The sequence below is a fragment of the Opisthocomus hoazin genome, chromosome 7 (genome assembly GCF_030867145.1).
Source record: "Opisthocomus hoazin isolate bOpiHoa1 chromosome 7, bOpiHoa1.hap1, whole genome shotgun sequence".
Classification (NCBI taxonomy): Eukaryota; Metazoa; Chordata; class Aves; order Opisthocomiformes; family Opisthocomidae; genus Opisthocomus; species Opisthocomus hoazin.
In genome coordinates, this window is record NC_134420.1 from 63,338,374 (window position 1) to 63,364,393 (window position 26,020).

A 26,020-nucleotide genomic window follows, 5' to 3' on the forward strand; every position below is an offset into this window, starting at 1 on the left:
AAAAAAAAACCACAACACACGCACAAACTCACTCATTATCTTGCACATGATGGATTTTTTTAGTTTTTAAGTGGCACTTCAGCAAGAACCTAAAAATACATGTGTAAATTTTTAGTGGTGGATTTTCTAGCTCCCTGGAATGTTTTCCATAAACCTTTATGCTCTTTCTGAGAGTTCTATGTAATGCCTGTTTGTGTTTTACAGATTAACTTCCTTTGACTTCCATATATAACCTCTGTTGTACGTTTCCTTGAATAAATGAGAGGTGTATATACTCTGTATGAGTCCTTGCTTTGTTGTTGCTAACACTCACGTCAGATATTTTAAATTGTGTGCATTCTGGCTTTTGAAACATGCAAATTTAATGCTAGCAAAAAACCAGTAAGCCTGTGTTGTGTGGCAGCTGTTGCCTCTGTTTGTTAGTGTTTTGGTTCATTATTCTGCTAAGCCTTTGCTTTATGAAAGCATTTAAAACTCGTGCTTGACTTTGTTGGTAGTCTTGCTTCAGTAGAAAGAAAAACCGGTTAATGTCTAATGTGATCTGTTAGGATAAACCTTTCCGTGTTACCGGAAGGCGCTGGGAACTGTGCGGCAGCCAGCTATCTCAAGCTGTGAGGGAGCACTGCAGGTGTTATATTCACTGTGGTGTGAATAGCTCATCAAATACATATTCCAAATACTCATTTAGTAGTTTTGAAATCATTAAAGAGGAAAAAAATTAGTGAAAAATCAAGCCCCCCCCAGTACATTTAGTAATGTACAGAGACTTTGGGCTAAAGGAGATCAGACGTTCCTGTTGGAGTCATCATGTGATAGGAAGCTTAAGGCTAATCTTGAATTTCATTATACACACTTAAAAATATTTTTGGTAGATTTTGTATATGTTTGAGAAATGCAGATAAATTATTAATCCTCATCTCAAACACCAGCAGAAATCACAGTTAGTGCAGTGATGTTTTGACTGGCAGTGACTCCTGTGTAGGTGATTAATTTTATTTTCCTTATCTGTTGCTTTCAACACAGTACTCTAGGGTGGTTGTTACCGCTGCTCAGAGCGTTGTCAAGCCAACAGCATAAACAGAGTTAACAGCAGCAACCATCTTGTGTCCCTTCAATTTGAAATGTTTAAAATAAAAAGATTTTTGAACGCTTTTTGAAACAGATTCTGGAGACTTACCTAGATGAGATAGAAAGTACTAAACTAATGTTTGTTTTAGTTTTCCCAAGTTAAATGCTGCCTATGTGACAAACTTCCTCGTATTTCACGTTCTTTTCCTGAACTGTCTGAATGTTTTGATGCTTTTGTGGGAAGCTGCATAAAATTGAAACAGAATTAGCTAACTGAAAATCAGTGCTGAGTCAGTGTATTAATTTGTGCTTTAACAATTGAGATTTTGAGTTGAAATAAGTTAGTTGCCTGAAATGTTTAAATTCTGAAGAGCTTGTAATTTTGGGGGGTTTATATGTAATTTAGAACAGAATAGAAACAGTTACGTAGTTACCTTAGAGTATCCCTCAGATCAGTTTGGGGGCATTGTTCAAACTCCCGTAACTGTGCGTTGCTCGCTGTTGTACTTGTGTTTTTAGAGCTGTTAGTTTTCAGCTGTTCTGATGGGTTTATCCTTGCATGTTCACTGTCCTGGTTGCAGCATGAAGCGTGCCAGTTCTCTGAATGTTCTTAACATGGGTGGCAAGGCTACTGAAGATCATTTTCAAGTAAGAAGCCCTACAATACTCTTACAAAAATAGATACCATTAGTAGGGTTTGGGATAAAAAGAGTACAATAAATAATAAAACAACAAACTCCTAGTGATTACTAAGATCCTACTTCAGGAAGATGTTTAAAGCGTATGCTTAAGGCAATGTTCCATAACACTTTGTGAATTATGCTTAATTTTAAGCAAGTGCTGAAGTCCAGCCCGTAAAGAGCATTGGTTTCTTGTAGACACTAATTAAAACCCCCAAAACTTTTAAAGCCCAGTTACTAAGTATTTTTTACTTCAGCCCTTTTATTGCAGAGGGCCCAGTCATCTTAATTGCTGTACATTTTCAGATTCCATTAAGGCAACTTCAGTTGTTGCTGAGGTTGCGCAGGAGCAGTTTCTAAAAGGCGTCTGATCTATGTTATGCTTCTGCTAATAGAAAACCGTGTTTGGCTTAACTCTGTGTGCCCGACTGCTACGTCCCCTTTCCTGTTTTTACCTAATAAGTCGCTGTTTCTTATGTTGTCAATAAGCTGGCGATGTCCCGCGTTCTAAACACTGTTGTGCATTTTACTAACACAGTAACTGCAACTAATTTTAGCAAGATAAAATTGCTCCTGTACTAACAAAACTGTACATGAGGATCTTCATCACTCTTTGTCCTACAGTAGCACAAAAGCCCAGGCTATATGGCTCTCATTTTACTGTTGAGTGGCATAAAGGTGTCTTAAATATATTATCTCTAATGAATGCACCACAGAGTTTTCTGTGGTGTGGAGCATATGCAAAACTTTGCTTAGGGTGAACTGCAGCCAAAAAAAATAATCCAGGGTGAAGCATAATTCTTCACAGCAACAGCACCAAGGTTTCAAAATGTCATGTCCTGGGTGCCCCTAAGCTGGCTCCTTGGTCTAGAATTGATGGGACTTCCCGGAGAGTAACTTCTGGCTTGTGTGCCCGCTGCCATGTTAAAATTAGTTCTCACTTCTTGTGACCTTTTCTAGTTCACCCATCTGTACGCGCTCGTGGCAGGTCCCATAGATGGGCTCTTGCATTTCTGGCAAGACCTGGCTCAGGACTGTGGAGCGTGTGTACATGGATCGGTCGATCCTGTCAGTTCTGCTAGCTGAGCGCTGGGGAGAAAGTGTTCGCTAGGACACCGAAGAGTGTCCCCTGCCCAGCCTGAACAAGGCCAGTTCGCAGTAGTCCCTTATATTTGTTCCTGTTTGTTCAAACTAGTAATTGTGTTTATTGGCTTGAACTGTCTGGACAGCTGCCTAATTTATTTGTTGTTTTTTTTTTCCCCTTCACGCAGGAACGAAATAATTGTCTGACAGACTCAAGAGCTCTGAGTGTCAGTCAGACTGATTTGGCGCATTGAGATGCTCGGACAGAAGCTAGCTAATATTCCTTGGTGAATAAAGAAGCACTGAGACCTTCAAAGCTTTGGTTCCTCATCACTATGTATAGGAACACCTAGTCTGTAGATTTGGTTGGGGTTTTTTTCCAATGGACTGCTGTTTTTACTTTTCTAAATAGGAACGATTTTAAACACAGCATTAGTGGGTATTTTCTTCTAAAGGAAAACTATGTAGATATATATTGCTCATTGCACTGCTCCCATTCATGCTACTTACATTGATTTCTTTAATAGATCTGAAAATTACAGCAGCCAAAAAAATGTAAAAGTACAAACATATTGAAAGCGTACCAAAATGCAAAGATGTTTGAAAATGCAGGCAAAATTAAGTGCGTAGCAGTAAATACATATAGTGCTGGAATGAGAAGAGGATAAATTCATGTGCATTACTGTATAAATTCAAATTGGGCATACTGTCTTGGTGGGGCTTTCCTTTGCACCATGGATGATTGTAACGTTAGAAGCCTGAGGTGGCAGAATAGCACTTAAGACACGGCTTACTTACAACCACTAGCTCGAGCTATTAAATTTCACAGAAGAGATGGCTGGGCTTACATGACGTATAGATAGCATGAATAGCAATACCTGTGACCGTAACTCTGATATGTGCTGATGTAAGTCTTAGGGCACAGTAACTGATGGAGATGGGACAGCTGATGTTGATCAGGAGAGCGGGAAGACGCTTTGACCTTCACCTCGTACGGCTGACGAATGCTGAAGTTTTGGACTGCAGCTGTCCCGGAGCAGCTGCTGCTGCTCTTGGGGAAACACCAAGCCTCAGGTTGACTTTCTTGCTTGTCCACTGGAATTCACAATCCTGTTGTTTGCTGAGAGTGCTCCAGCGTTTCCTTGTGCTGATCCCAAATCCTGCCTTTCTCCGTGATAGCCGATGAGAGCAGCAGCAGGCAACTGCACGCTGGGCTGTTACGCTGTGGAGTAGCTGCTGTGCAAAGGACTGCTCGAATCTGATGGGCCCCAGTGGAAGCACCAGATGGCCCTAAGTGGCAAGCAACTCGTTTGACCACACATCCATCTTGGATCTACTTACGGTTAATATATATGCTGTCTGTATACAGGACTGCTGCTGGAACTAAGTATGTATGTTTTAAGTATTTTATAGACACTAGTATTCCCTCTTGCTTTTCTGTAAAGCTTGTAGTTTTGTTCATCTTTTGTAAAAATTCGTACTCGTGTGAAGTTGAATGAGAAAGTAAAAAAACCAACTGGTGTGTGTACAAATGTATTTGTGGTCATAGTTGTGAGCTGGAAAATGCTGAACAAAAACAACTTTGGGAAAAGCTGGAATATTCGTTCAAGGTTAGCACCAACTGAATGAGGTGAAACACAGGAACATAGGCAAGTTTAGTATTTGAACAGGCTGTGAAGGGTCATTAGAACTAGTACTTGGTAGAAGTATTTGACTGGTTTTGCATCTGGTTTTAAGTTGGTTACAGTAACTGATGCAAAAAGCAGTATACGTAATGCACTTAACTATGTTTACCAGGAGATACCTTATTAGCATCTCTAAAGAAAGCTGCGTATGGTGTATGTGCTATAAAGACAGTTTAGAAACGGTGAGATAACGATGCTGCTAATATGTAGAAGTTTTAGCACAAAGTAGTGCAATTCATTAATGAACCTGAGCAAGAACAGATTGTTGCTCAGTTATCTTAACAATATATACTCATATAATGTAGACTCTTGAGTTTTAATCTTTTTATTGAGAGCTTTTTATATAAAAATATACGTAATATATATACTTCCCCCTCCCCCCAGAGCAAAACATGTTATGTGCACCCACTGGTGAACTTGTTGCTCTGCACAAAGCCAGGCTGAGCCGGAGCTGTGTGCGGGACTGTGCAGCCGGGTGGGTGCCCCTGCCCGTGCCCGGCCACAGCGCCCGCATCCTCTGCAACCGTGCGCCCGTCCCTCGCCAGCTCAGTGCCACCGCCGCAGGAGCAGCTCGGGGCCGGCAACGCGCAGCTCTGCAGAGAGTGCTGGGGAAGCCTGACTGCCAAAGCACCCCGCAGAACTGACCTGGGTAATAAGGAATTACGTACTTAAATTGGAGAATGTGTTTTCTACATTCGTCTTTCAACTTTGAAGGAAAATTATTTCTGCAGCCTCTCAAAAAAAACCCCAAACTCATATAAATAGCAATACAATATTTCACCATGCCAGATTATAATGTACATGAAGTTTTTAAAATGTGAGACCGTGGTATGGGGACAGTGAGGAAACTTTCTCGTTTGGGATCTTAACTGTTGGTGGCATTACTAGTAATGTGCTTTTAAATGTTTTAAATCTTTATATGGTATTTTAAAGTGTGTTGGAAGATTAAGTTGTTGAGCTACTGCTTATTAAACAATTATTACATTTAAAAGGTTACTTTTTTTTTTTTCCAAAGAACAAACAAATTTCAAGACTTCTCTAATCCATAGATGCCCAAGAATGACAGCCACGTCCTTACAGTTACGAGCCAGGGAGCTGTTTGCAGTTTGAGAACTTGTAAAGTACAAAACCAGTTTTAAGGTCGACCTCCCTTATGTTTGCATCATGAATTAAGTACTGTCAGGACATGGTGTGTAGACACTTTACACGTTTCAGGTGGGCTTCTCAGTTGGCTTTTGTGTAAGATTTTCCTTCTGAATTTCCTGTCTCAAGCTGTAGCTAGCAGTCACATAAAGTATAAAACCAAAATACCCAATTGTGTCATTTTTGATATCTTCAGTACCAAACTGAATCCAAAGCTCTGATGGAACAGAAAACTAGGAAAGACCTTCAAAACTGCCAGGCATCTTGTTAGGAAAACTGCAGCCTTGACAGGGCTATTTTGGGTTTAATCAAGCATGTCCATCCTTGCCCAGAATTGTGAGGGTGAACTTTACTAGAAACTTCCTGAGGACTCCAGGTGAGGGCAGTTCCTCTAGGCTGGCCTGCGAGCAGAGGCTCCATCTCCTGGGGCCGCAGTCAGTGAGGGTCGCATGTCGAGGAATCAAATACCGAATTGTTACTGATGCAGGTGCCTGCTCCCTTCTGTCATCCGGCTGGGTGCGAGTCTTCAGGAATATTGGCAATATTTGCTCTTGAGTTTAGATCTTATTACTGTAAAATGTCACTGTTTCATGATTTGCTCCTCTTTTAGAGGAGTAACAGAGCTATTGTGGTGATGTTTGTGCTTGTGGCGCTGCAGGTAGAGAACACTCAAACATCGGAAAAACAGTTGGACATGTTATCTAGAGTTTGTACCTTTTAAAACAAACACCCCCTTCCCCCCAACCCTCCTGAATGGTAGTAAATGAAAATGGTTTTAAGCTTGAGAAGTATTTGTGCTTAAATTGTACCACTTGAATCCAGTAATTTTGTAAACGGTGTGATTTTGTTGTAAATACATAGCAAAAGGGGTGTGCGGTGCTTCCTTGGAAGTGTGTTTACAATACTTGATGACTGCAAGTTGTTTTTGTTATGCAGATCATGTGTTTTGTCTGAAGGCTGCTAAGAGAATTGCATTTTTGGTAACGTTAGCCTGTACTGAGAGAATAAATGTTAAAAGATGCGATGCTGGGAAGTTTACAGTTTCCTTGTAGCAACTTTACATTGTCACAGACTTAGAGAAGTATTGGTGTAAACATTGGCACTTTTTTTTTTAAAGTAGTTTAGAATTGAGGGAAATCTTGAACATCTACATTTGATTACGTTTTCTCCTCTAAACCACTCACAGTAGTCTCAGTACACTGAATAGTCAAGGTCAGTAGTGTTTTTTAAAAAAAAAAACAAACAAAAACCAAAAACCAACCAAGCCAGCAACAAGAAAGCAAGCAGCAAAACACAGTGCCACCATCTGATAGAGGTCCAAAGACCTGAGCTGTTGAGAAAATGCTTATGTTTACAGTCAAACTGCAAAACTGTTCTTTAGTTATGGCTGCTCTGCAATAAGAAAGAATTCAAGAACCATAGCTGGAGATTGATTTAATGTTCCAGCTACACCAGAAAGCTCGGAGCTGCTCCGACGGTTGTGCTGGCACACACAAGAGAGAGAGACTAAAACTGGCAAACAGCATGGAACAACCGCAGCGGAGTCGTCCAGATCGACCCGTGGGCTCCCCGTGTCCATACCCAAGTCCCGATTCAGGCAGGGGAAGCTACCGAGTCTGCAGTTCTGAACTGTGTGGTAGAAGCATTACACAGCGGTGGTGGCGGCGGGTTACGGTATCATTGAGCCAGATGAGGTCTGTGCAGTCAGGAAGGTATCTTCTGTTGTCTAGGGCCTGGTTTAAAAAACCAAACCCCAACAACAGCAAAACCAGAGAGGCATTTGTAATGCCAATGCATCCTTCTTGCGGAACACTCCAGCACCTGCCCCCTGTCTCAATCCGCGGGTTTTGTGTTCGAATTAAAAAAATAATAAACCTTCCAAGAGTGGCTTTAGGATGCTGCATGTTATCTCCATGTGTAACTGCTGCTTGTCACAGCTATGGACAAAATCCTGTTCAGATTTCACCTGTTTGTCTTGCCGCATATAACTTTGAAAATAACCTTCCACGAATCCTATTTGTAACAAACAGTAGCAATTTACTGTGATTTCATCAAGAAACTTCTAATGAGATTGTTTAGTGTGTTCTGCTAAATCTGTTTTGTTAATAGGTCAGTTGTGTAAATTCTTTACCAAACACAAATGAATTCAGTTCTACTTTTCCAAAGCAATGTTTCCAGAACCCTGTGTGATCTTTCTGCAGAAAACGGCCACTGCAGATACACCACAGGTCTGCAGATTCATTTGAAACTGCTCAAAAGTTTCTCAAGTGTCATTTAACCTTTCTTTTCAAAGTGTAGAAAAATATTTAAATGTAGTCTTGCTGGTTGAAGATGATGTAGTTAATACATTTTAGAATGTAAATCTTTATAAAAATTACTTCAGGTTTTTTTTCCTGTATAGAAGCAAATCTGAGTTGGGAAATCCAAAGACGAATAAAGCTGTATAAAGGGAAGGTTCCTACATTGCATTTGTTAAAAATGAAGCACGTTGCAACACTTCTGCCACAGAGGCAGATGCTTTGTTCAGCCGTCACGCGGGTCTGCGCCCCCGACGCTGTTCTGCTGTCAGATGGACACCGCTCCAGCTTTCTGGCTGCAGCTGCAAGCAGCTGCTGAAAAGGGGCAGAAACCGCCGCTGAGCACGGAGCTGCTGCCAGTGCCTGACTGGAGTGTAGGCCGAGGGGTCAGTTGTGTTCCAGAGGTTCGGGGTTTGTGTGTGAGGGCGAGCCAGGACACAGACTGTAGCATACTCTGACTCGGATGGGAGGCTCCAGCTGGAGAGTTAAGAACCAACATGGCCAATGACGAGAGGACTTGCTCAGGTAAGATGTTGCTTAAATTTGTTGGGAAAGCTGTTTTTCACCAGGTAAAGCGGGACTTGGTTACATCTGTGACATAAACACGTCTCATTCCTGCAAGCAGCCCGGTTGCAAAAGGGGTATCAAAATATTACAAACCTGAGCCTCGAGACGTCTGTCAGACTGTTCTGAACATGGTTCACAGTGAGCCAAGCTCCTGGGATTGGAGCCGTGGCTTTGAGGCTCTTGTGTAAATGAATGTCTGGGAGGGGGCTGACACTGACTCCTGTTCATCCATCTGTGGCTTTTTTTTTATTTTTTTAATCAGTACAATACATTGGCTAAAGTTCCTGTCCCAGGTAAACAGGCCAAGAAGGGAAGAGAAGAATTTGAGTGTCACCTGTGCTGCATTAGTTCATTAAACTGGTTCGGAAGGAGGCATGGAGCATAAGGATCTGACGGCTGAGGTAGCCATGCCTCTGAGCTACAGCACTCTCACTTTTTCCTTAGGTTGAGTACACAAAGATCAAAGCGTCATGGTTGGGCTTTATTAAAAAACACCAGAGGGCATGGTCATTGGCAAATACAAAGAATTAAGACATTTTGGAAGCAAGACTTGGAGACAATTTGTTCTGCCATTTGCACAAGGACCCCTTCAGTGACTGAAGAGATCTCAGAAGGCACCAAAAGCAGCTCCTCCTCCTTCCTGCTTGCTTGGAGTTCCCTTCCTTCAGCTTCAAGTCATGATGGGCCTGTTCTCCTCAAGAGAACTCACACCTCCCTGTCTCTTTTCCTTGTGTCATACTCTGTTCTCCTCGAAGTCTTCTGCTAGAGGGTTCCAGCTGACAGCATACAGCTAAACAGAAGTTCTGCCGTTCAGCCCCACAGCTGCATGCTTCCCCAAGAAAAGCTGGCTGCTCTGTCCTTAATGGGCATTACTGGGGGAGAGGAGAAGGATATAGGAGGTAGAGGAGGTGGCTGTTTCACTAACGCCGTGCTCCTGAGAGACACAAACCCACTGTGTCATTGCTTTGCGCTTGTATTTATGGAAGGTGTCAAAGCTTTAACCATGGACTGGAAGCTCACACCATCGGCAGCTTTGTGAACACAGAACCAGCTCAGGCCTTAAGGCTGAAGAGATTTTACTGTTAAGAGTATAGAGAACAAAAGGTTCTCATTTGCCAAAGTGAGCAATGTAGCTACACAGAAAAAATTGAAGACTCTGGAACAAGTCAGACACTGCTCTTGCTTGGGGAAGCAGGTAGAAGAAGGGGGGAGTTTGTGACCCAAGTGAGCATCACACACTGATATGAGCAGGCAGCCACATAACATGCACCAAACACGGTCTAAAATGTGCGTAAGTGAGGTCATTGAGTTTTCGGTCACAATGAATTCAGCAACGATGAGAAAGAGCAGCTGTCACAGCAGCAGTCTGAGGACAACAGGAAACGCTGTGATAAATAATGCAAAGATGGAAAGAAAAACACACACGTAAAGCTCTGACAACAACAGCCACCGGAGACAAGCAACAGCTCCATGGATGGGTGAAAACAGCTGAAGGTGCCCTTTGGCAGAACAATGTTGCGAGGAGCCTAGCAGTAAGGACAGAAGAACTGGAGGGAGCGCTCCAGCCGCTGACCAGGAACGCCACCCAGAACCAACAACGCAGAGCAGAGCATCGGGAAGATCACAGAGCCTGTGCTCTGAAACTGCCTGGTGGTCACACAGCTTCAGCCATCGCAAAGAGAACGAGGGGATGGGGGTGTGTGGTTTGAAATTTAATGGAAGCGGGTAAAGAAGCTTTTGCTGTGAGGGGAAGGAACTGGAAAGCAGGAAAAGAGTGGAAAAGAACCATTTCCAAAAAAAATCTATGGAAATTCTACAAAGCTAGATATGCCCATGTAGTACAAAAGCAGTACAATTTTAATTATTACAGTAAGATGTTAAAATCAAGTATCTCTTTTTTTTTTTAATCCTAATATTAATAACAAGTGGTTTTAAAATAGGATAGCTTCTTTGGTGACAAAGCTGCTTTATATCATTCCTGAAGCCCTGCAGATAGAAGAACGGCTGTCCTTCATGGCAGCACGAGGCCCAGCAGCACCGGCTGAATTTGAGTCCCTTTGGGTCTGGAAACAGGGAAGGTACGCAACTGCAACTAAATGCTGCTTCTAGATTAGCATACTGCTAAAACTTCATTACAGATCAGTTCCTCCCTAACATGGGGATTTCCACATCATGCTTCACTGTGCAGCTTCCACCTGCCCACACCTTTACTCGCCTTCAGAAAACTCGTGAGGAAAGGCTGGTGAACATATATCCGAGTAGGAAAAGATCTTCTTCCACCATGTAGACAAGGCTCAGTGCAGTCGTACCACCATTTATATACTTACGCATCCACTTTCATCCTGGAAGAATTTAATTTTACTAGTAATTCTTCCAAAGTAGTTTTGATAGATTTTTGGAGCAGGACACTTTACTATGCAGAAGATTTATTTTATTCCTTTTACACCTTCCAATTTTACTGTGTAGTAGCAAGAGGATGGAGGGAGATGAGGAGCAAAAACTACTCTTAAAGTCCTCACACTTCCAGTGTGGTGTGATGCAACTCCAGACGATTGTTCTGGCTGGGACACTCGGCTGACCATCAGTCTCATTAGCAGCTGATTTGCCCAGGTTATTCCAAGTGCTGGAGAGACTCTGTTATCCACTATGCTATAAAGCAAGTATTACACATTTCTGCATGGATGCGTTTAATATGAAATATCTTCACTTCTGTTGTAACAAAATTACACTGGAAGAAATGATCATCTGTTTTTATACTTACTGGTGTTTGCTATATTTAAAACTGTAAGTCTTTGAAGATGGAGATTAAAGGGTACACTCACAAAACTGTACGCTAGGTTCTCCCTGCAGCAAGGTCACAACTGGAGGACAATTACAGAGTAATTCAGTCATTCTTCCAACTACAGCCATGGTGAACACCTGCCTCTGTCTGGACAGGTCCCCTCTTGTGACAGGAAAATAGCAATAGAAAAGTGGCTGAACTTTAAGTATTTGAAGTGTGGAACTGTTGGCCCTGGATTCCACTCGAAGGTATATTTAGAAATGTTGGGTAGATATAACACTGCATATGTATTACTTTCAACCTGAAGTTTAAAACAATTTTTTTTCCCTGGAAAAAAGTGCAGTCACTCCAGTAAAAAAATTACAAGATAACCAGGGGAAAAACCTGAACCTTACCCTTGTTCTACATCAGTTTCTGGGGCTGGAAGACAACTAACTCCTTGCAAAAACACATTTATGTAGCACCTAGCTTATCTAGTAAATCAAGATTATAGTTAGGATTCAAACAACAAATCTGTACGTTTGAATCCTGTTAATATCTTCACGTCAAAAGATACTTTTTTTTTTCTTCAGCAACTAACAAACCCAATCGATGAGGTCTGGTTGCTATAGTTTTTTAAGCAGACAGAAAATGCACTCAGTTGTGCCAGAGACAAGAAGAGATGCAAAAATACTCTTGTGTAAGCAAGTACATCAGCCATTAACTCCAGGGGATTTTTCCCCCCAACATGCTGACTAGGGATCACCACATAAGCGTATATGACAGTTTCTTCCACTTTACAGCCCAGCGGTTATTGCTGATCTCCAGGAAATGCAGCATTGCTGGCTACATGCACAGCTGCTCTTAACACGCTCTGGTACTTTATATTGCAGCTACAAAAAAATACAGCGGTTAAATGCTGCCGTGCGCGACACCGTCACATTTCTGTTGCGGATGACTTACCTACCACTGCACTGAGCAGCTTCCGACTCGTTCACTGCATCGGTCACCTAAAGCAGAAAAACACCACCTGAAGTTGACCTGTAGTTATGCATTTGTTGTCAGCAAACAGAAGGGCAGGGACGGGAACAAAGCCAAGAAAACCCAAGTTATGGGATTGCATATTAAGCCAAGTTAGAAACCCCTTATTCTTTCAAGGCACACTAAAGAGAGTTGTGAAGTATTATTTTAGCTAATTTAGCTAGCTACAGCTTATATGAATTTAACTACTGCTAGATGCTTCATTTGTTTAGGAAGAAACCTCAACAAACAAAACCACCCCCCCAAAAACTGTTCCGATGCTGCATCTGCGGACAGAGGGTACAGAAGCCGCAGTCTCCCGCAGGCGTCCTGTTCCTAGGGATTTCGGCTACCTTGGAAGGCCTGCTTCATCGAGCAGTCTGCCTTTCACTACAACCTAGAGAAAACGCACACCTCTCGACTCTCTCTGCTGTCTTATGTCATGACTCTTCCACACGAGCTCTTCACAAAGTGCAGCACATCAAGTTACAGGTCCTTCTCTAAGTATAATGTACAGAACAGATGACTTTACAGCCATGACCTTCCTCAATGTTATTACATTCACAGTTTATTGCCGTAACTACAGACTGGATGTACTGAGTCGCCTTCCATCGGAACACAGTCCTGAAGGACCCTTGGTTAGCAAACAGTCACACTGTTGTCACTCAGCGTCAGGCAGTGACCTCATCTACGGTGAGCCAGCGCCAACATGACGCTCCCGTTGAGGGAAAGCAGCTCTAAGCAGCTCTCTCAAATCGGTCTCTTCCCTCTCACCCTGAACCATTCCAGTGCAGAGACTGGATACACCTAGACTTGTCTTACCCTTAAATCAGATCTTCTTTTGCCTGCTAGATGGGCCCACAAAGCACCCAGCAAAGACGCAGACAGCCTTTTCCGAATGCCCATACTCAGAGTATCCCGAAGCCAGCCAAGGAACTTGACTCTGATTGGTCTTGAACTGACCAATCTGATAGCTTTCTACGATGACATGACTGGCTGGGTAGACGAAGGGAGAGCTGTGGATGTTATCTACCTTGACTTCAGCAAGGCTTTCGACACAGTCTCCCATGATATCCTCCTGGGGAAGCTGAGGAAGTGTGGGCTGGATGAGTGGTCGGTGAAGTGGATAGAGAACTGGCTGAATGGCAGAACTCAGAGGGTTGTCATCAGCGGCGCTGAGTCTAGTTGGAGGCTGGTGACAAGTGGTGTCCCTCAGGGGTCAGTACTGGGCCCAGTCTTGTTTAACTTCTTCATCAACGACCTGGATGAAGAGTTAGAATGTACCCTCAGCAAGTTTGCTGACGACACCAAACTGGGAGGAGTGGTAAATACACCAGAAGGCTGTGCTGCCATTCAGCGTGACCTGGATAGGCTGGAGAGCTGGGCAGAGAGGAACCTGATGAGGTTCAACAAGGGCAAGTGCAGGGTCCTGCACCTGGGGAGGAACAACCTCATGCACCAGTACAGGCTTGGGGTGGACCTGCTGGAGAGCAGCTCTGCGGAGAGGGATCTGGGTGTCCTGGTGGACGACAGGTTAACCATGAGCCAGCAGTGTGCCCTGGCTGCCAAGAAGGCCAATGGGATCCTGGGGTGCATCAAGAAGAGTGTGGCCAGCAGGACGAGGGAGGTTCTCCTTCCCCTCTACACTACCCTGGTGAGGCCTCATCTGGAGTACTGTGTCCAGTTCTGGGCTCCCCAGTTCAAGAAGGATGAAGAGCTACTGGAGAGAGTCCAGCGGAGGGCTACAAGGATGGTGAGGGGACTGGAGCATCTCCACTACGAGGAGAGGTTGAGGGAACTGGGCTTGTTCAGCCTGAAGAAGAGAAGGCTGCGAGGGGACCTTATAAATGCCTACAAATATCTGAAGGGTGGGTGTCAGGAGGATGGGGCCAAGCTCTTTTCAGTGGTGCCCAGTGACAGGACAAGGGGTAATGGGCACAAACTGAGGCACAGGAAGTTCCGTCTGAACATGAGGAGGAACTTCTTCTCTCTGAGGGTGACGGAGCACTGGAACAGGCTGCCCAGGGAGGTTGTGGAGTCTCCTTCTCTGGAGATATTCAAGACCCGCCTGGACAAGGTCCTGTGCAGCCTGCTGTAGGTGACCCTGCTTCGGCGGGGGGGTTGGACTAGATGACCCACAGAGGTCCCTTCCAACCCTTACTATTCTGTGATTCTGTGATTCTGTGATTCTGTGACTCCACTGGTTTGCTTCATAGTGTAAATACTGACACACACAAACCTCTGCTAAACAAAGAGCAAAATCCAAACCATGCTCCTAAGGAGAACAAATTGTTTCTACTAACACCAAAACTCGGAAAGCAGTTGCAGGACATCTCAGTTTCCCTCAAAAGCTAGCTGACCCCATGAAACATTACGTAAGAAAAAGTTGTTTAAGAAATGAGGAGAAACTCGAGGATGAAATTTAAATCCTACTGAATCTTAATGGGAATCTTACTGAAAATAACAAATGTCATGCATGCCTGCAAGCTGTTCAGATTACTGCTCTGTACGAATTCCAGTACACTCCCTTCCCGTTATGGCAGTAAACACGAGGCTTTATGCACTGCCCGTTTGGGCGTTCCAGAACTCCTCCTAGGGAACAGAAACAAACCAAACAACGGCTGACTTCATGTTTCCAGAACCTCTTTCTTCCCGACATAAAATTCTTCTTGTTTGCGACTTCTCAAGTTCAGCTTCCCTCCCTACCCCTTTTTCTTCTGCGGCGAGATGGAAACCTCAGGGCTCAGCACTTACTCGCCGGACGGAAGGGCCTTCCGGGAAGGGAGTTTCCCGACAGGCCTGCCTGCACGGTCACTCACCCCTTCCTCAGGCCGCTTTCCAACTGCGAATGCTTCATCTCCAGCATTCCTATGCTCCTTCGACTTGTGATCAGCCCAAGAGCAGCGACACGCTGCTTCTATAGGACAGAAGTAGTGTCTTGTCTAGTTTTCTCAAAAGAATATTCTTTTTGACCAGTATCATTTTTGCCTTTTCCTGGTTCGCGTGCAGCTCGAGCCAGCTTGCATGCGTTCTAATGCTTTAGTAACCTCCGCAGTTACACCAAAACGCAGCAGAGTCCCCGGTGTTTCACCGTCTCCTGCAGACGCAGAACGTAACTGCGCATGCAGAGTTCCCAGAGCAATCCCGCTGGCGATGGCATTGGGCGATGGCGTAAGGAAGAACTCTGTTATTTTAGTTTGATATTTTGTGGAGCTGCTATATGTATTGATTTTCATTAGCTTTAACGAACCACCTTTGAGAACATTAACTGTCTGTCTATGAAATACTAAATGATATTCTTAAACTTTGAGAAGTTAAAATTTACCAGTTTGAACTACACCAGTTTAAGGAAACTTCAGCTTCCATCAGTCATTAATACTCAGTTGACTATTAAATACAACACCAAGAAATCTGCCTACACAGATTTTCCCTGCCCCAGCCGTTCATTAAATGGTCTCTATAAAATGAGAAGCAATTGTGATGTCATACCTGATTAATGCACATGATTGGAGTCCTGAATCTAGTGCTTAAACTGTGAAGCTGCGCTCCAAATGTCTGCAAATACCGAGCCTTCATAACAGAATCCGAAACTCCAAATTCGCATCGGAACAAAGCGGCAATAGAGTCTATGACCACCAGCCGCACCATCCCTCTTGTGAGCAGGAGGGAAATCCTCTTAGTAATGCAGTTGTGAAAGGTATCCTGCCGCAAAACACCAACAGCCAGCGTTAAAACAGTGCAGATAGCTCTGTAAAATCAAGACAGTAACTACAGACATCATCACTGAAACACAAGCTGACGGAGTTTCTAATCATAAAGTGAGTTTGTGGATGTTTAAGTCTCACTTGTAACCATTTTTCGCAAATGTCTTGTGGCTTTGCCTTAAGAAAAAAAAGAAGGACCAACTGCACTGTACAGTTATCTGCAGTGCTGACTTAAATCCATCATGTACTGACATTTCAAAATCTCAATAATGCCATACTGCAGTCCCAAACCATTCCTGCTTTGCGATTTCTCACTGAAACACTGAGGACTCAAGACTAGCATTAATTATGCAAAACAGAAGCTAGGGACTATGCTGCTGTTCCACTAATGACGTATTGACCATAAAATACAGAGCTGCTACATCAAATCCACACTGATGAAGAGTCTTATAGGCAAGAGTACCCACAACTGATATCCTCCCTATTAAAAAGTTTTACTAATTGAACATTTTGAAGTCACCAAACATTTCAATTGCAGGAAGTTTAACAAACAAATGTTTTGTACAGCGCAGCTTCTATCACATCAGAGTAATCCTGTTAAGTCACGTGAAAGGTCCTTGTAGCCCAGCATCTTGTCTTTAACAGCGTGGTCTACAGCAGCTGAGTAGAAAGGAGAACAAGCTCAGGCTGATAACCTCAGCTTCTGGCCATCAGAAATTTCAATATTGGCAAAAAAAGCAATAATGTGAGAGTCACAGTTCTTCTGACTGGTGCCACTCTTTACATCTAAATAGAGGTTCACAGCTAAAAGCTTGCACGCATCCAAAACTACATATAATGTCCTCCAGCACTCCATAGTTTTTAGAAGTAAATTGTAATTCTCAAATCTGAATTGCAGGAAGACCTTTTCTACTAAATGTGCTGCTTTTCACAAAATAAATAATACTATAATAGCAAAGGCTTGCTTTTATTTTTTTCTTTTTCTTTCTTTCTTTTAAACCGAGGGGAAAAAATTACTCTGAAGAACGTATGACCGCTTGCCATTCCAGAAAATGGTGGGGCTTTTTTTTTTTGTTTCACTTACTGGTGTATCTACAGGAAAGTATGTTGCACTTCAAACACTTCAGTGCCTGTATGTGATCGTTCTGCTCGTACAAGTCTCATTCTTTTCAAGTGAATACCGGAACAACTGGATTCTTCAGAATGAAGCAAGTCAAAAAAAATTTTACGTGAAAGAAAACACAGAACTTAATTGTGACTTGGGTTTCTACTTCAGTTGCTGTAATCTGCCTGTCTCTATAGAGCAATGCATTCTATGTATATGGATGCACACATATACACACAAACTGAACCTATACATAGCGATATATGAATTGTAATCATCTATCGTGCAGTTGCTGGACTTATCAGCGAGTGTAGTGTTTTACTTTTAAGGGTATTTTAGAGAGATGTACATACTGCTATAGGGTGATTCTCTCCTTTTTACAGTAACATACTCTGTAGGTTCCAGAAACTACAATTAGAGCTTTAATTAATATTTCCAGTGACAGGGTCATGGAAAAGGCAGCTTAGCTGCTTCCTGGACCACACAGTGAAGAAGTGGCAAGCATACTGAAGTACAAGATCCTCTTACACTTGCAAACTACGATTTAAAAACCCCAACAACTGGAATGATTTAACAAGTGCTACTTACAAGCCTTAGAGCAAACAGAACTTCTGACATTCTATCACTAAAGAGCATATTCATGGCTACTTAAGAAAGCACAAAAACGTGGGTTTACGTGGCAAGAATACAGTACTGAAGTTTCTATCCTTTCTCCTCCAGTCCTACAGGCAGAGGGGAAAGACAGCTGCACTTCTGTGGTTATGCTGTGCCATTACCTCTTCCAGGGATCATTTTTTGTATCTTTTCCTCCTATCTGCTTAAATTCCAGTTTTAATAACTCTGGTGTTATATTGCAGGTTTGTCAGGATACACACCATCTTTTGCAGATACATTTATATCTGGTCTCCAAACTCAGTGAGGATCTCCCTAGAAGCTGCAGTAAAACTAGTCTAAGTTTTACTAAGTGTACTACATTTCAATAAACATAATGACTAACAGAAACCCACTACGTAATTAATTCTAAAATAATTCTAAAAATATTAATATTTATCTTTTAATATCTTTCATAACAGAACACTGTAATAGACAGTTCTCTAACAGCAAACTCAGAGATCAAGAACATTACAGATCTTCGTTCACTTTTAGCCTTTTGAAAGGTCTCCTGCATCAAAAAAGCCCTGTGGTGACTGAATTATGGCATAATAATTATGCATTCTTAATTTGCGCTATTACTTACTAGGTCTGCTGCATGCTCAACAAAAATACTGTTTCCAAATTTGATCTTCTGTATGATTTCAGCTGGAACATCTGCACGTAGCTTATGTTGTTGACCTATGAGTTGTTGCAAACGTTTGCTTGGGAATACATCTTCTGTACAAATGTAGACAGCTCCTATAATCAAGAAAACCACTGCTGTTATCGTAAGAGGGCTCTTACACACACAGTTTTCTTAACAGCACAAAAATAAAGTAATACACCCCGCACTCAAAAGCTAGACACATGTACCTGGAAATCCACGTTACCTGTTTTTGCAGCCATATTGAACCAATGATGAACAACAAAAAACCCCACTCCTGCGACTTCCCTGCAGTTGCCAGGTCCTTTTTTCGGTGCCTGCAGACACAATTGGATTTTTGCACCCTCCACCAGGTGACACTCATTTTGCATGCCTGCGGAACATCGTCCCACCTAACCGGGGCGATTACGAGTACCGCAGCTTCTCCAGCCCACGAACAAAGCGACGCTGCAGGGTTTGCCTATTTTGGTCACAAAGCCAAATCACAGCACTACGCTATATAACTATCCAAGCCCAAACCAGTACAACTAGTATTTTGATTAAGTTCACTCATTGTTTTCAAGCTTCTTGCTTTTAAATTTTCATATGGAGGGGTACTCATCGCCACAATTTGTAAGCCAGTTTAAAGAGGATCACTCATCCAATCTCAGTCCAAATAACTCTTCCTGAAAATGGCAGATTAGATAAAAAGCATTATACTTCAATCACATTACCATGAGTGATGTCTATGTATTTTTATTGTGGTTTCTGGTTAACAAGTATGCATTACTGTAGAGAAAATTAACCACACACATAAAAAATGTCGTGGAAAGAAAACAGAAATAGAGGCAATATTTTCATTATTAAAAAATGTTACTGTTGTTGCAGAACTAGCCAGAATTATCAGCTAATACTTATAGGGGTATATCTAAGGATTAAGTCCACTCACTAAAGTGGCTGAAGCTGCTAACCCAGCTTGGCAGCTGATGTGCTTGGCCATATGAGACATCCTGAACGTTAGACATCCTGAACGTTTCCACCCCAATAGTCCATCCCTGCGCTGGCTCTCCAGGGAGCAGAAAGTCCCATTTCCAGATGCAAAGTCCAAATCCTCTATATATTCCACTGAAAAAAATATGAAACTATATCCAACAGCAGAAACTGAAAGATCTCAGGACTGGATCAAGTAAGAATTAATGGTTACTTTATCAATAAAAATATTTTGCTGATGGATACCTGCATAACACAGGGTACTGAATTCTGAGAATCTTCTATACAGGACAAAGATAAGCCTAAGCCTGATTTTCTTCAGGACTAAATTTGCATCTTCAGCTTAACTCTCTCCAACTCCACTATAAATTCTTGCATAAACCACCCTACTTTACATGTGAAACAAAACAAAAAACCAAATCCCAAACCCCCGTGTTTATTCAAATAGACATTTTTAAATACTCAGAAAGCCAACAAAAAAATTTACCCATGCCCACTAATGAACAAATTGTCTTTGACAGGTGAGAATTAAAGACCTTCCTCAATTGTTAACACATTGAAAAATACTACATCATCATCCATGCCTTCCACAGCAGGTACTGAAATATTTCCACAATTTCTATTTCCATTCTACCTAATAACAGGTTCAAATTACACTTTGTCTCCTTTTCACTTTCCCTGACCCTGGCAGCCAATACCATTTATCACTAGAATATTCAGTCTCCATTCTTAATTCCCCAACTGCATTATGTCTGTACTTATGCCAGAGGGAACTGAGGGTTGTTAGCAGTTTACAACATTTGACAGTGAATAAGGACTACAATAAGGTATTAGAGATCAGAGCAGTCATGATCTGATCACGATTCTTGAACTACCACATATAAAAAACTAAGAAGTTGAACCATGAATATTTTCTGTACCTTTCCCACTTTTTTCCTAGCACTTGAGTGGATGGAATTCTGAATTTTAAACTGTGGGCATAAATGCTGTCTTTGGTAATTACAAGAACTGAAGTCATACGCAATACCTATAGACACAAATACATGTACAAATTCACAGTACAATGAGAACAGCACTCCCTCCTCCTGGACCTTCATTAAGCCTCTTCAGCTTTTGTCTGTGCTCTTCATCTTGAGCCACAGTGAAACATTCGATTAAGGAGCACACACACCTGTGCATTAGAAATACAGGAGGTGCTTCATAGCAAAGTTACAAGGGCTAGAAGAGACTGACAAATAACTAAACTCATTATTTTAGATCTGTGACTAATTATGAGGCAAAAGCACTTAATATTCACATATCTTTAAAGATAAGTGAGTTGTCATAACCTAAATAAAGAGGAGACTAGTACAACACAAACAGAAAAGCCCATGGCATCGTGCTATTTACAGTTTATTAGGAAGCTGTCAACACCAACAAGAAGTCAAGAGTCAGGGTCCTTATCACTTTTGAGAAAGAAGTTGAGAGACACTCTTAGGAAGTCAGTCGTCCTCAGGGATCATACAAGCATCCTCCCTCACAGGTCCATAAAAACCAAACAGAAATCAGTTATTTCATCAAATCCCAGTGCTTTACTGTTACTGAGGTTGATATAAGTGCTGTGGTAGTTGTTGACCAAAACCCATCCCCAAAGCAAACAAACAAAAACAAAATACACTAAAACCCCCCACCCTCAAAGAAGGACAAATTTTGAGTCCTATGAACATAATTTGTCACACACCAAACCAGCTTGTTACCAAGAATCAGTAGCAAACATTTTTTTCTAATCAGAATTCTACGATGGATATGAATTTGTCACATTATATTCACGTATTACTTATAAAAATGGGCATATAAAATAAATTCAGCCAACATGCGACCGGCCATAACTGACATTCTTAGAATGGCAGAAAGATAACCTTGAGGCAAAGGATGTCCTATTTTCTTTGTTTGCTGCTGACCTCCTAGCACTGAGAATCGTAAACAAGATTAGCACTAAGTCAAATGAAGTAAATACACAATAAATCCATACTGTCTAAAGAAATGTATTTCAACATCACTACCTAAGAGCAGGGAAGTTTCCAGCAGTAAAAAACCCCAAACCCGTCATAATTATAAATCATTAGCAAAGTTTTAGCACTGAGATTAATCTTCTATTTGTAGTGCTAGACTTCTGTTGATAGTTACTAAGCATTTTTGTTCTCCTCAAGTTTCCTAAAGAATAAAACTGCTCACACTTAACACAAGCTTTTAATTCCTGTATTTGTCATAAGAGACTCAACACAACCCTTATTTACAGACTGCAGAGAAATCAAGTTTCCCTTTCGAAGTGCTGCACAAACTGTCCGTGCTGCTGTGACTGCAGGCAGTCTGACATACGGCAGGACACCACACCGAGAGTTAAAACCCGCAAGAATTAGCATTCCACTGTTCCCTTAGCTCTCCAGCTCCCGCAGTGGGCTATTTCCCCTTCTGTACCTCCAAGACCCTCAAAAGTTCTGCCCTCTCAGCCCTGCTGAAACGCTCCGGTTCTCTCACAGGACCATGGATACGATGGCCGTTCTATCGTATCTTCCGCAAAACACTCGGGAGTGGGTGGATGGGGAACACGGACACGACAGCAATCGTACCGGCGCCAAGTGCTAGGGGCGCAAAGAACAAGAACCGTCTGCAAACACAAATAATAAAAGGACTTGCCATTTCGTAGCCCTGGTACAAGAGAGCAGAGTGCCATCAGGATGTCACGCACCTTCTGCACTCTGTTCTGGTTTGTTCCTTTCTTTCAATATAAGTGGGGAGAAGTGCTGGGGCGTGCATAAAAACGCATTTGCATTCAAACTATTTGCAGCAGTTACCAGCAACATGTGAAGGAATCGAACAAAATATATTCGCTTCTGCTCTGATTAACGATGTAACTTAAAGCAAAGCAATGCAAGCCACAGGCTAATTACTGCCCTTTAAGCAAGGTCCTCATTTGGACATTCCATGATTTTTCCACATGGGTGGATATAGCACAAGAAATAATGATGTTTCCCCACAGCAAACCACTGAGCTGCCAAATTGAACCCAGTGCTGCACGAAGGAAGAGCAAGATCCCAGCCAAAACACATCTAAGGCAGACTACCAGGACACTGAATTCTCAGAAGTGACACAAGTTTCCTCCCTTTCTATGACAGCTTAGACTACTAAAACCCAAAAATATTAGGAGTTAGATTAATGTGATGGAGGGTTAAAAGAAACCCCACCATACTCTAATCAAAGAATGAACCAATTTACTTTACTTTGGCAAAACCAGGAAAATCGCAGGTACAAAACAATGTTAACTTTCTTCAATTAGATTTCCATGATTTCACTCTGTAAATAATTTTAATTATTGTTGTAAAACTAAATATTGTTTGAAACTTAAAACCCCCAACTAGGGAATATATACCATATACCCAAGATGGTTGTGGAAAATTATTTGACAAGCTGTTTTGCTGTGGTTGTTACTTCAGCAGTCAATAAGTACTTACAACAGCAACGCTTTTCATATATTGTTTGCATGTCTCTCGTTTAACCCACGGTGGCAGGCAGGTAATCAACAGCCAGTAGTAATTTTGTATTAAATTACGCTGTGATGCAGGGCATGCGCACGGCATGCTTCTCTCTATAGAGATACGTTACTAGCTAACTAGCTGACTACTAATGCTTTTGCAAAAGGGTGAGACATGCACCAAATACGTGCATCTGCTTCAACACACTGAGGATGTTCTTAAAGACAGAATATTCTGCCCAATGTCAAATTAATTAATATTTACATTTCAGTACTCACCGGACTCTAATCCACCATATCTGTAAGGATATTGCACACAAAGGCACAGCTGTAAACTAATCTGAGTCTTCCCAGCAGAACTTTCCCCGGCAAGTTCTGTGATGCCCACTAAAGGGATGCCGCCTTTTAACAAGTTGTCTAGTACTGAACATCCCAGGCTCAGCTTCTGGTGTTGGGAGGTGAGATGATCTTTGTCTTGGTAGAGCTGAAGTGCTGCAGGGTTTTGGAGTTTTTTTAATGATTAAAAAAAGAAAAAAAAAGTTTCATTTAGTATCTTTCTAACGCACAATGACACAAAACAGAGGCTGTATATCAGGGTTACATCTACAAAGGAAGCTTTCTTTGTTGATGGGAGATTTTTGTAATTCTGCCTGGTCTTCCCCACCTCCCTTTCCCCACCAGACCTACTAACAGAATGCCTGTTCAAAAATAGATCGTTTACATTGAGCGCTTTCTTCCTCTCAAACTTTTTTCCTTTCCCTGCCTCTAAGGAGTCTCCATGGAAAGCTACACTCTGGGAAAACACTGCCAGCAAGGTTCAAGCACAGCAATTACGGACATGGAAATCTACAGCACCCTGTGAAACAGCATACTGGGCATCTGGCCAAGGCCTGAAGATGGATGCAAATCACAAGAAAATAAATTCTAAGTACAGAGCTGCCATGAAGCATTTGTACAGGAGGAACTATCAGGACCTGCTTGGTTTGGAAAGACATGTTTATATCAAATCAGTTTATAGGTTATAATCTGTAAGTTTTTCAACTAGCCTTAGTCCAAAAGGAAAATCGCGTGAGAGAGCCAGAGAAAGAAAAAGGAAATCTTCTGTTCTTCTAATCAAGTTTTCCAGACTGAAGAATCATCTTGTCCTGTTGCAGGCAGGGCTGATCTTGAAGAATGACACCCATCCACTCCCATCTACCTTCAAGGTCTCAGAGGAGCCGTCCTTAGTACAGTTAAATAACTCACTACAGCGTAACTAAAACACTTGTTTTTTCATTTTCAGAATCCAATTACTGTGTCGATGAGGAGCCCAAACTGTATTTTCTCCCAGTGACAGTATTTTAAGATGTAACTAGAAGACTTTTTTTTTTTCTATTGACTATATTACCTGTAAGCATGCTGTTTCTCCTCAGCGTGCGAGAGATTGTTTTCAGCAAGCACTGTATATCTGCACTGGATAGTTTCATCAGTCTTTGCAAGTCTGCTCCAGAAAGATTTAAAATCTCTTCTACTGATTTTATGTCAGCTGAAATTAGAAGAAATTTTATAAACACTTTTGGCCGAATTACAGCATTATGCACAGAAGAAAAAGTTTTCCCACTTTCTACTACCCATTTAATTGAAGTTTACCTACACTGCATTCTTGTAAGCAGAGCAGGCAACATTTACTTCAAATGTATCAACATGTGCTAGAAAATTGTTTAGCAACAGGGAGCATGGGGAAATGCCATCACTTCTAAAACTCAAAAACCTTGCTCATGAAACATTCAATTACAGTTCTAAAAGGTTACTGTACATCCATATGCTTACACCCACAAACACACAATCATGTAAAGGAAGACACTAGGGTGACAGATCTATTAGCGAAACACTGGCAAATTAAGTTACCTCTCCTCAGGGCAGCAATTACTTTAGGGTTCAAGTCAAACTGGTCCCAGTCCATTTCCTGATACAGCACTGGGGTGAATTACCTGTTATTAAAGTGGTTTTTATCAGATATGCATACAACAACAACAAAAAAAGCATCATTCAACATGAAAAGTCCGTAGGAATATTCTTTTTTATTTTTTAACACAGATTTATCAATTATCTCGGAAAAATAACAAGGATTCAGCACATTGCCAGAAGTCTTCTTGGACGGCTGTTTACACACACGCTACGAAAGGGTTCAACTCATAATACTGCCGTTAAGAATCACCAGTAATTTTAATTGCTCGTAATTCTGCAGGCACTTCTGCTCTGGAGCAAAGCTGGCAAACACGTCGGGCGGCCAGGTCTACCCCGCCAGTCCCGGCACGAGCTTTTCGGGTTCAAACGGAAAAAAGAGCTCCCACGCGCGCGATGTGGGACGACCGGGACCATTCACACGCTGCGGGGCCAGCCTTGGATCAGCCAAACGCAAACTCGGCGCTAAAACCTCCAACACCAGCCTGCCTCTCGCAACGGCACTAGGCACCCTCTTTCATACCGGGATCTACGCCACGGCCGCCTCGGGGCAGGCCTAGGAGCCCCCCGACAGCCCCGGGGCTTGTCAGCGGGCGGGGAGGGCTGCCATGGACCAGGACAAGAGGCCAAACGCCGGAAACCGAAGAGCCGTTTTGAAGGGGCGCCCACTGAAAGCAACATTCTGACCAGCGCCGCAGCTCGGGACTTACTGGGGTTAGGGCGCCCCTCCGTCAGCGGGGAGCGGGGCGAGGGACGGCAGAAGGGGGGAGCGCGGCCACCGGGTCCCCCGGCCCTGCCCGGGGCCTCGCCGCTGCCGACTCCCTCACGGGGCGCGCAGGGCGGCTGCCGGCGGAGGGACACCCCTCCCGCCCCTCACCCCCCATCCACCGCAAAAGGCCGAGGCCAATCGGCGAGCAGTTCGCCTGCGACGTCGCTAGTCACAAGCCAATCAAAACTCCGCGACGCGACCGCTCCGGCAGGACGGCCAATGGCAGGGCGCTGCTCCAGGAGCGGATGGGACGCTTTTCGGCCAATGGCAGGGCGCCGCTCAAGGAGCGGGCGGGACGCTTTTCGCTCCGGTAATGATCTCTTCCGCGGGGGGGGGAGGGGTAGCGGCGGCGAAGAGGAGCGTTCGCCACTGCCGGTGGTGGCACAAGAGGCTCCGTGGGCCCCTCAGGGCGGGTGG

General features: G+C 42.9%; 2 protein-coding genes across 8 annotated transcripts in view; one reads left to right on the forward strand and one right to left on the reverse strand.

The window, feature by feature from the left end:
* KLC1 (kinesin light chain 1) overlaps window positions 1–4,310 on the forward strand; it is a 47,582-nt gene extending 43,272 nt beyond the window's left edge. For 3 of the 5 annotated variants that reach the window (XM_075426652.1, XM_075426651.1, XM_075426653.1), the window contains 2 exons: window positions 1,650–1,716; window positions 3,020–4,310. In XM_075426652.1, the coding sequence (XP_075282767.1) occupies window positions 1,650–1,716; window positions 3,020–3,085 (133 nt within the window). In that variant the 3' untranslated portion in view covers window positions 3,086–4,310. The remainder of the gene's footprint in view (window positions 1–1,649; window positions 1,717–3,019) is intronic. The other 2 variants (XM_075426654.1, XM_075426655.1) reach the window with 1 other exon arrangement.
* A 41-nt stretch (window positions 4,311–4,351) lies between these two features.
* On the reverse strand, window positions 4,352–25,707 carry XRCC3 (X-ray repair cross complementing 3). Of its 3 annotated transcripts, none has more exons than XM_075426660.1 (8): window positions 25,545–25,707; window positions 24,778–24,860; window positions 24,278–24,415; window positions 23,170–23,382; window positions 18,351–18,505; window positions 15,794–16,006; window positions 12,248–12,294; window positions 4,352–9,313 (listed from the first exon to the last, which is right to left on the reverse strand). In XM_075426660.1, exons 2-8 carry the CDS (start codon window positions 24,830–24,832, stop codon window positions 9,286–9,288), a joined length of 849 nt encoding a protein of 282 aa, XP_075282775.1. In that variant the 5' UTR covers window positions 24,833–24,860; window positions 25,545–25,707; the 3' UTR covers window positions 4,352–9,285. The 3 variants fall into 3 exon arrangements, with proteins under 3 accessions (XP_075282775.1, XP_075282774.1, XP_075282773.1); XM_075426659.1 differs by having other exon boundaries at window positions 4,352–9,457; XM_075426658.1 differs by lacking the exon at window positions 4,352–9,313 and adding an exon at window positions 9,896–11,172.
* Between the last annotated feature and the right edge of the window lie 313 nt (window positions 25,708–26,020).

Coding starts and splice junctions, on each gene's coding strand:
- XRCC3 (XM_075426658.1), bottom strand. CDS start 24,832: ATGGACTGGGACCAGTTTGACTTGAACCCTAAAGTAATTGCTGCCCTG. Junction 24,416..24,777: donor AATTGCTGCCCTGAGGAGAG/GTAACTTAATTT, acceptor TTCTAATTTCAG/CTGACATAAAATCAGTAGAA. Junction 23,383..24,277: donor GAGAAACAGCATGCTTACAG/GTAATATAGTCA, acceptor AAAACCCTGCAG/CACTTCAGCTCTACCAAGAC.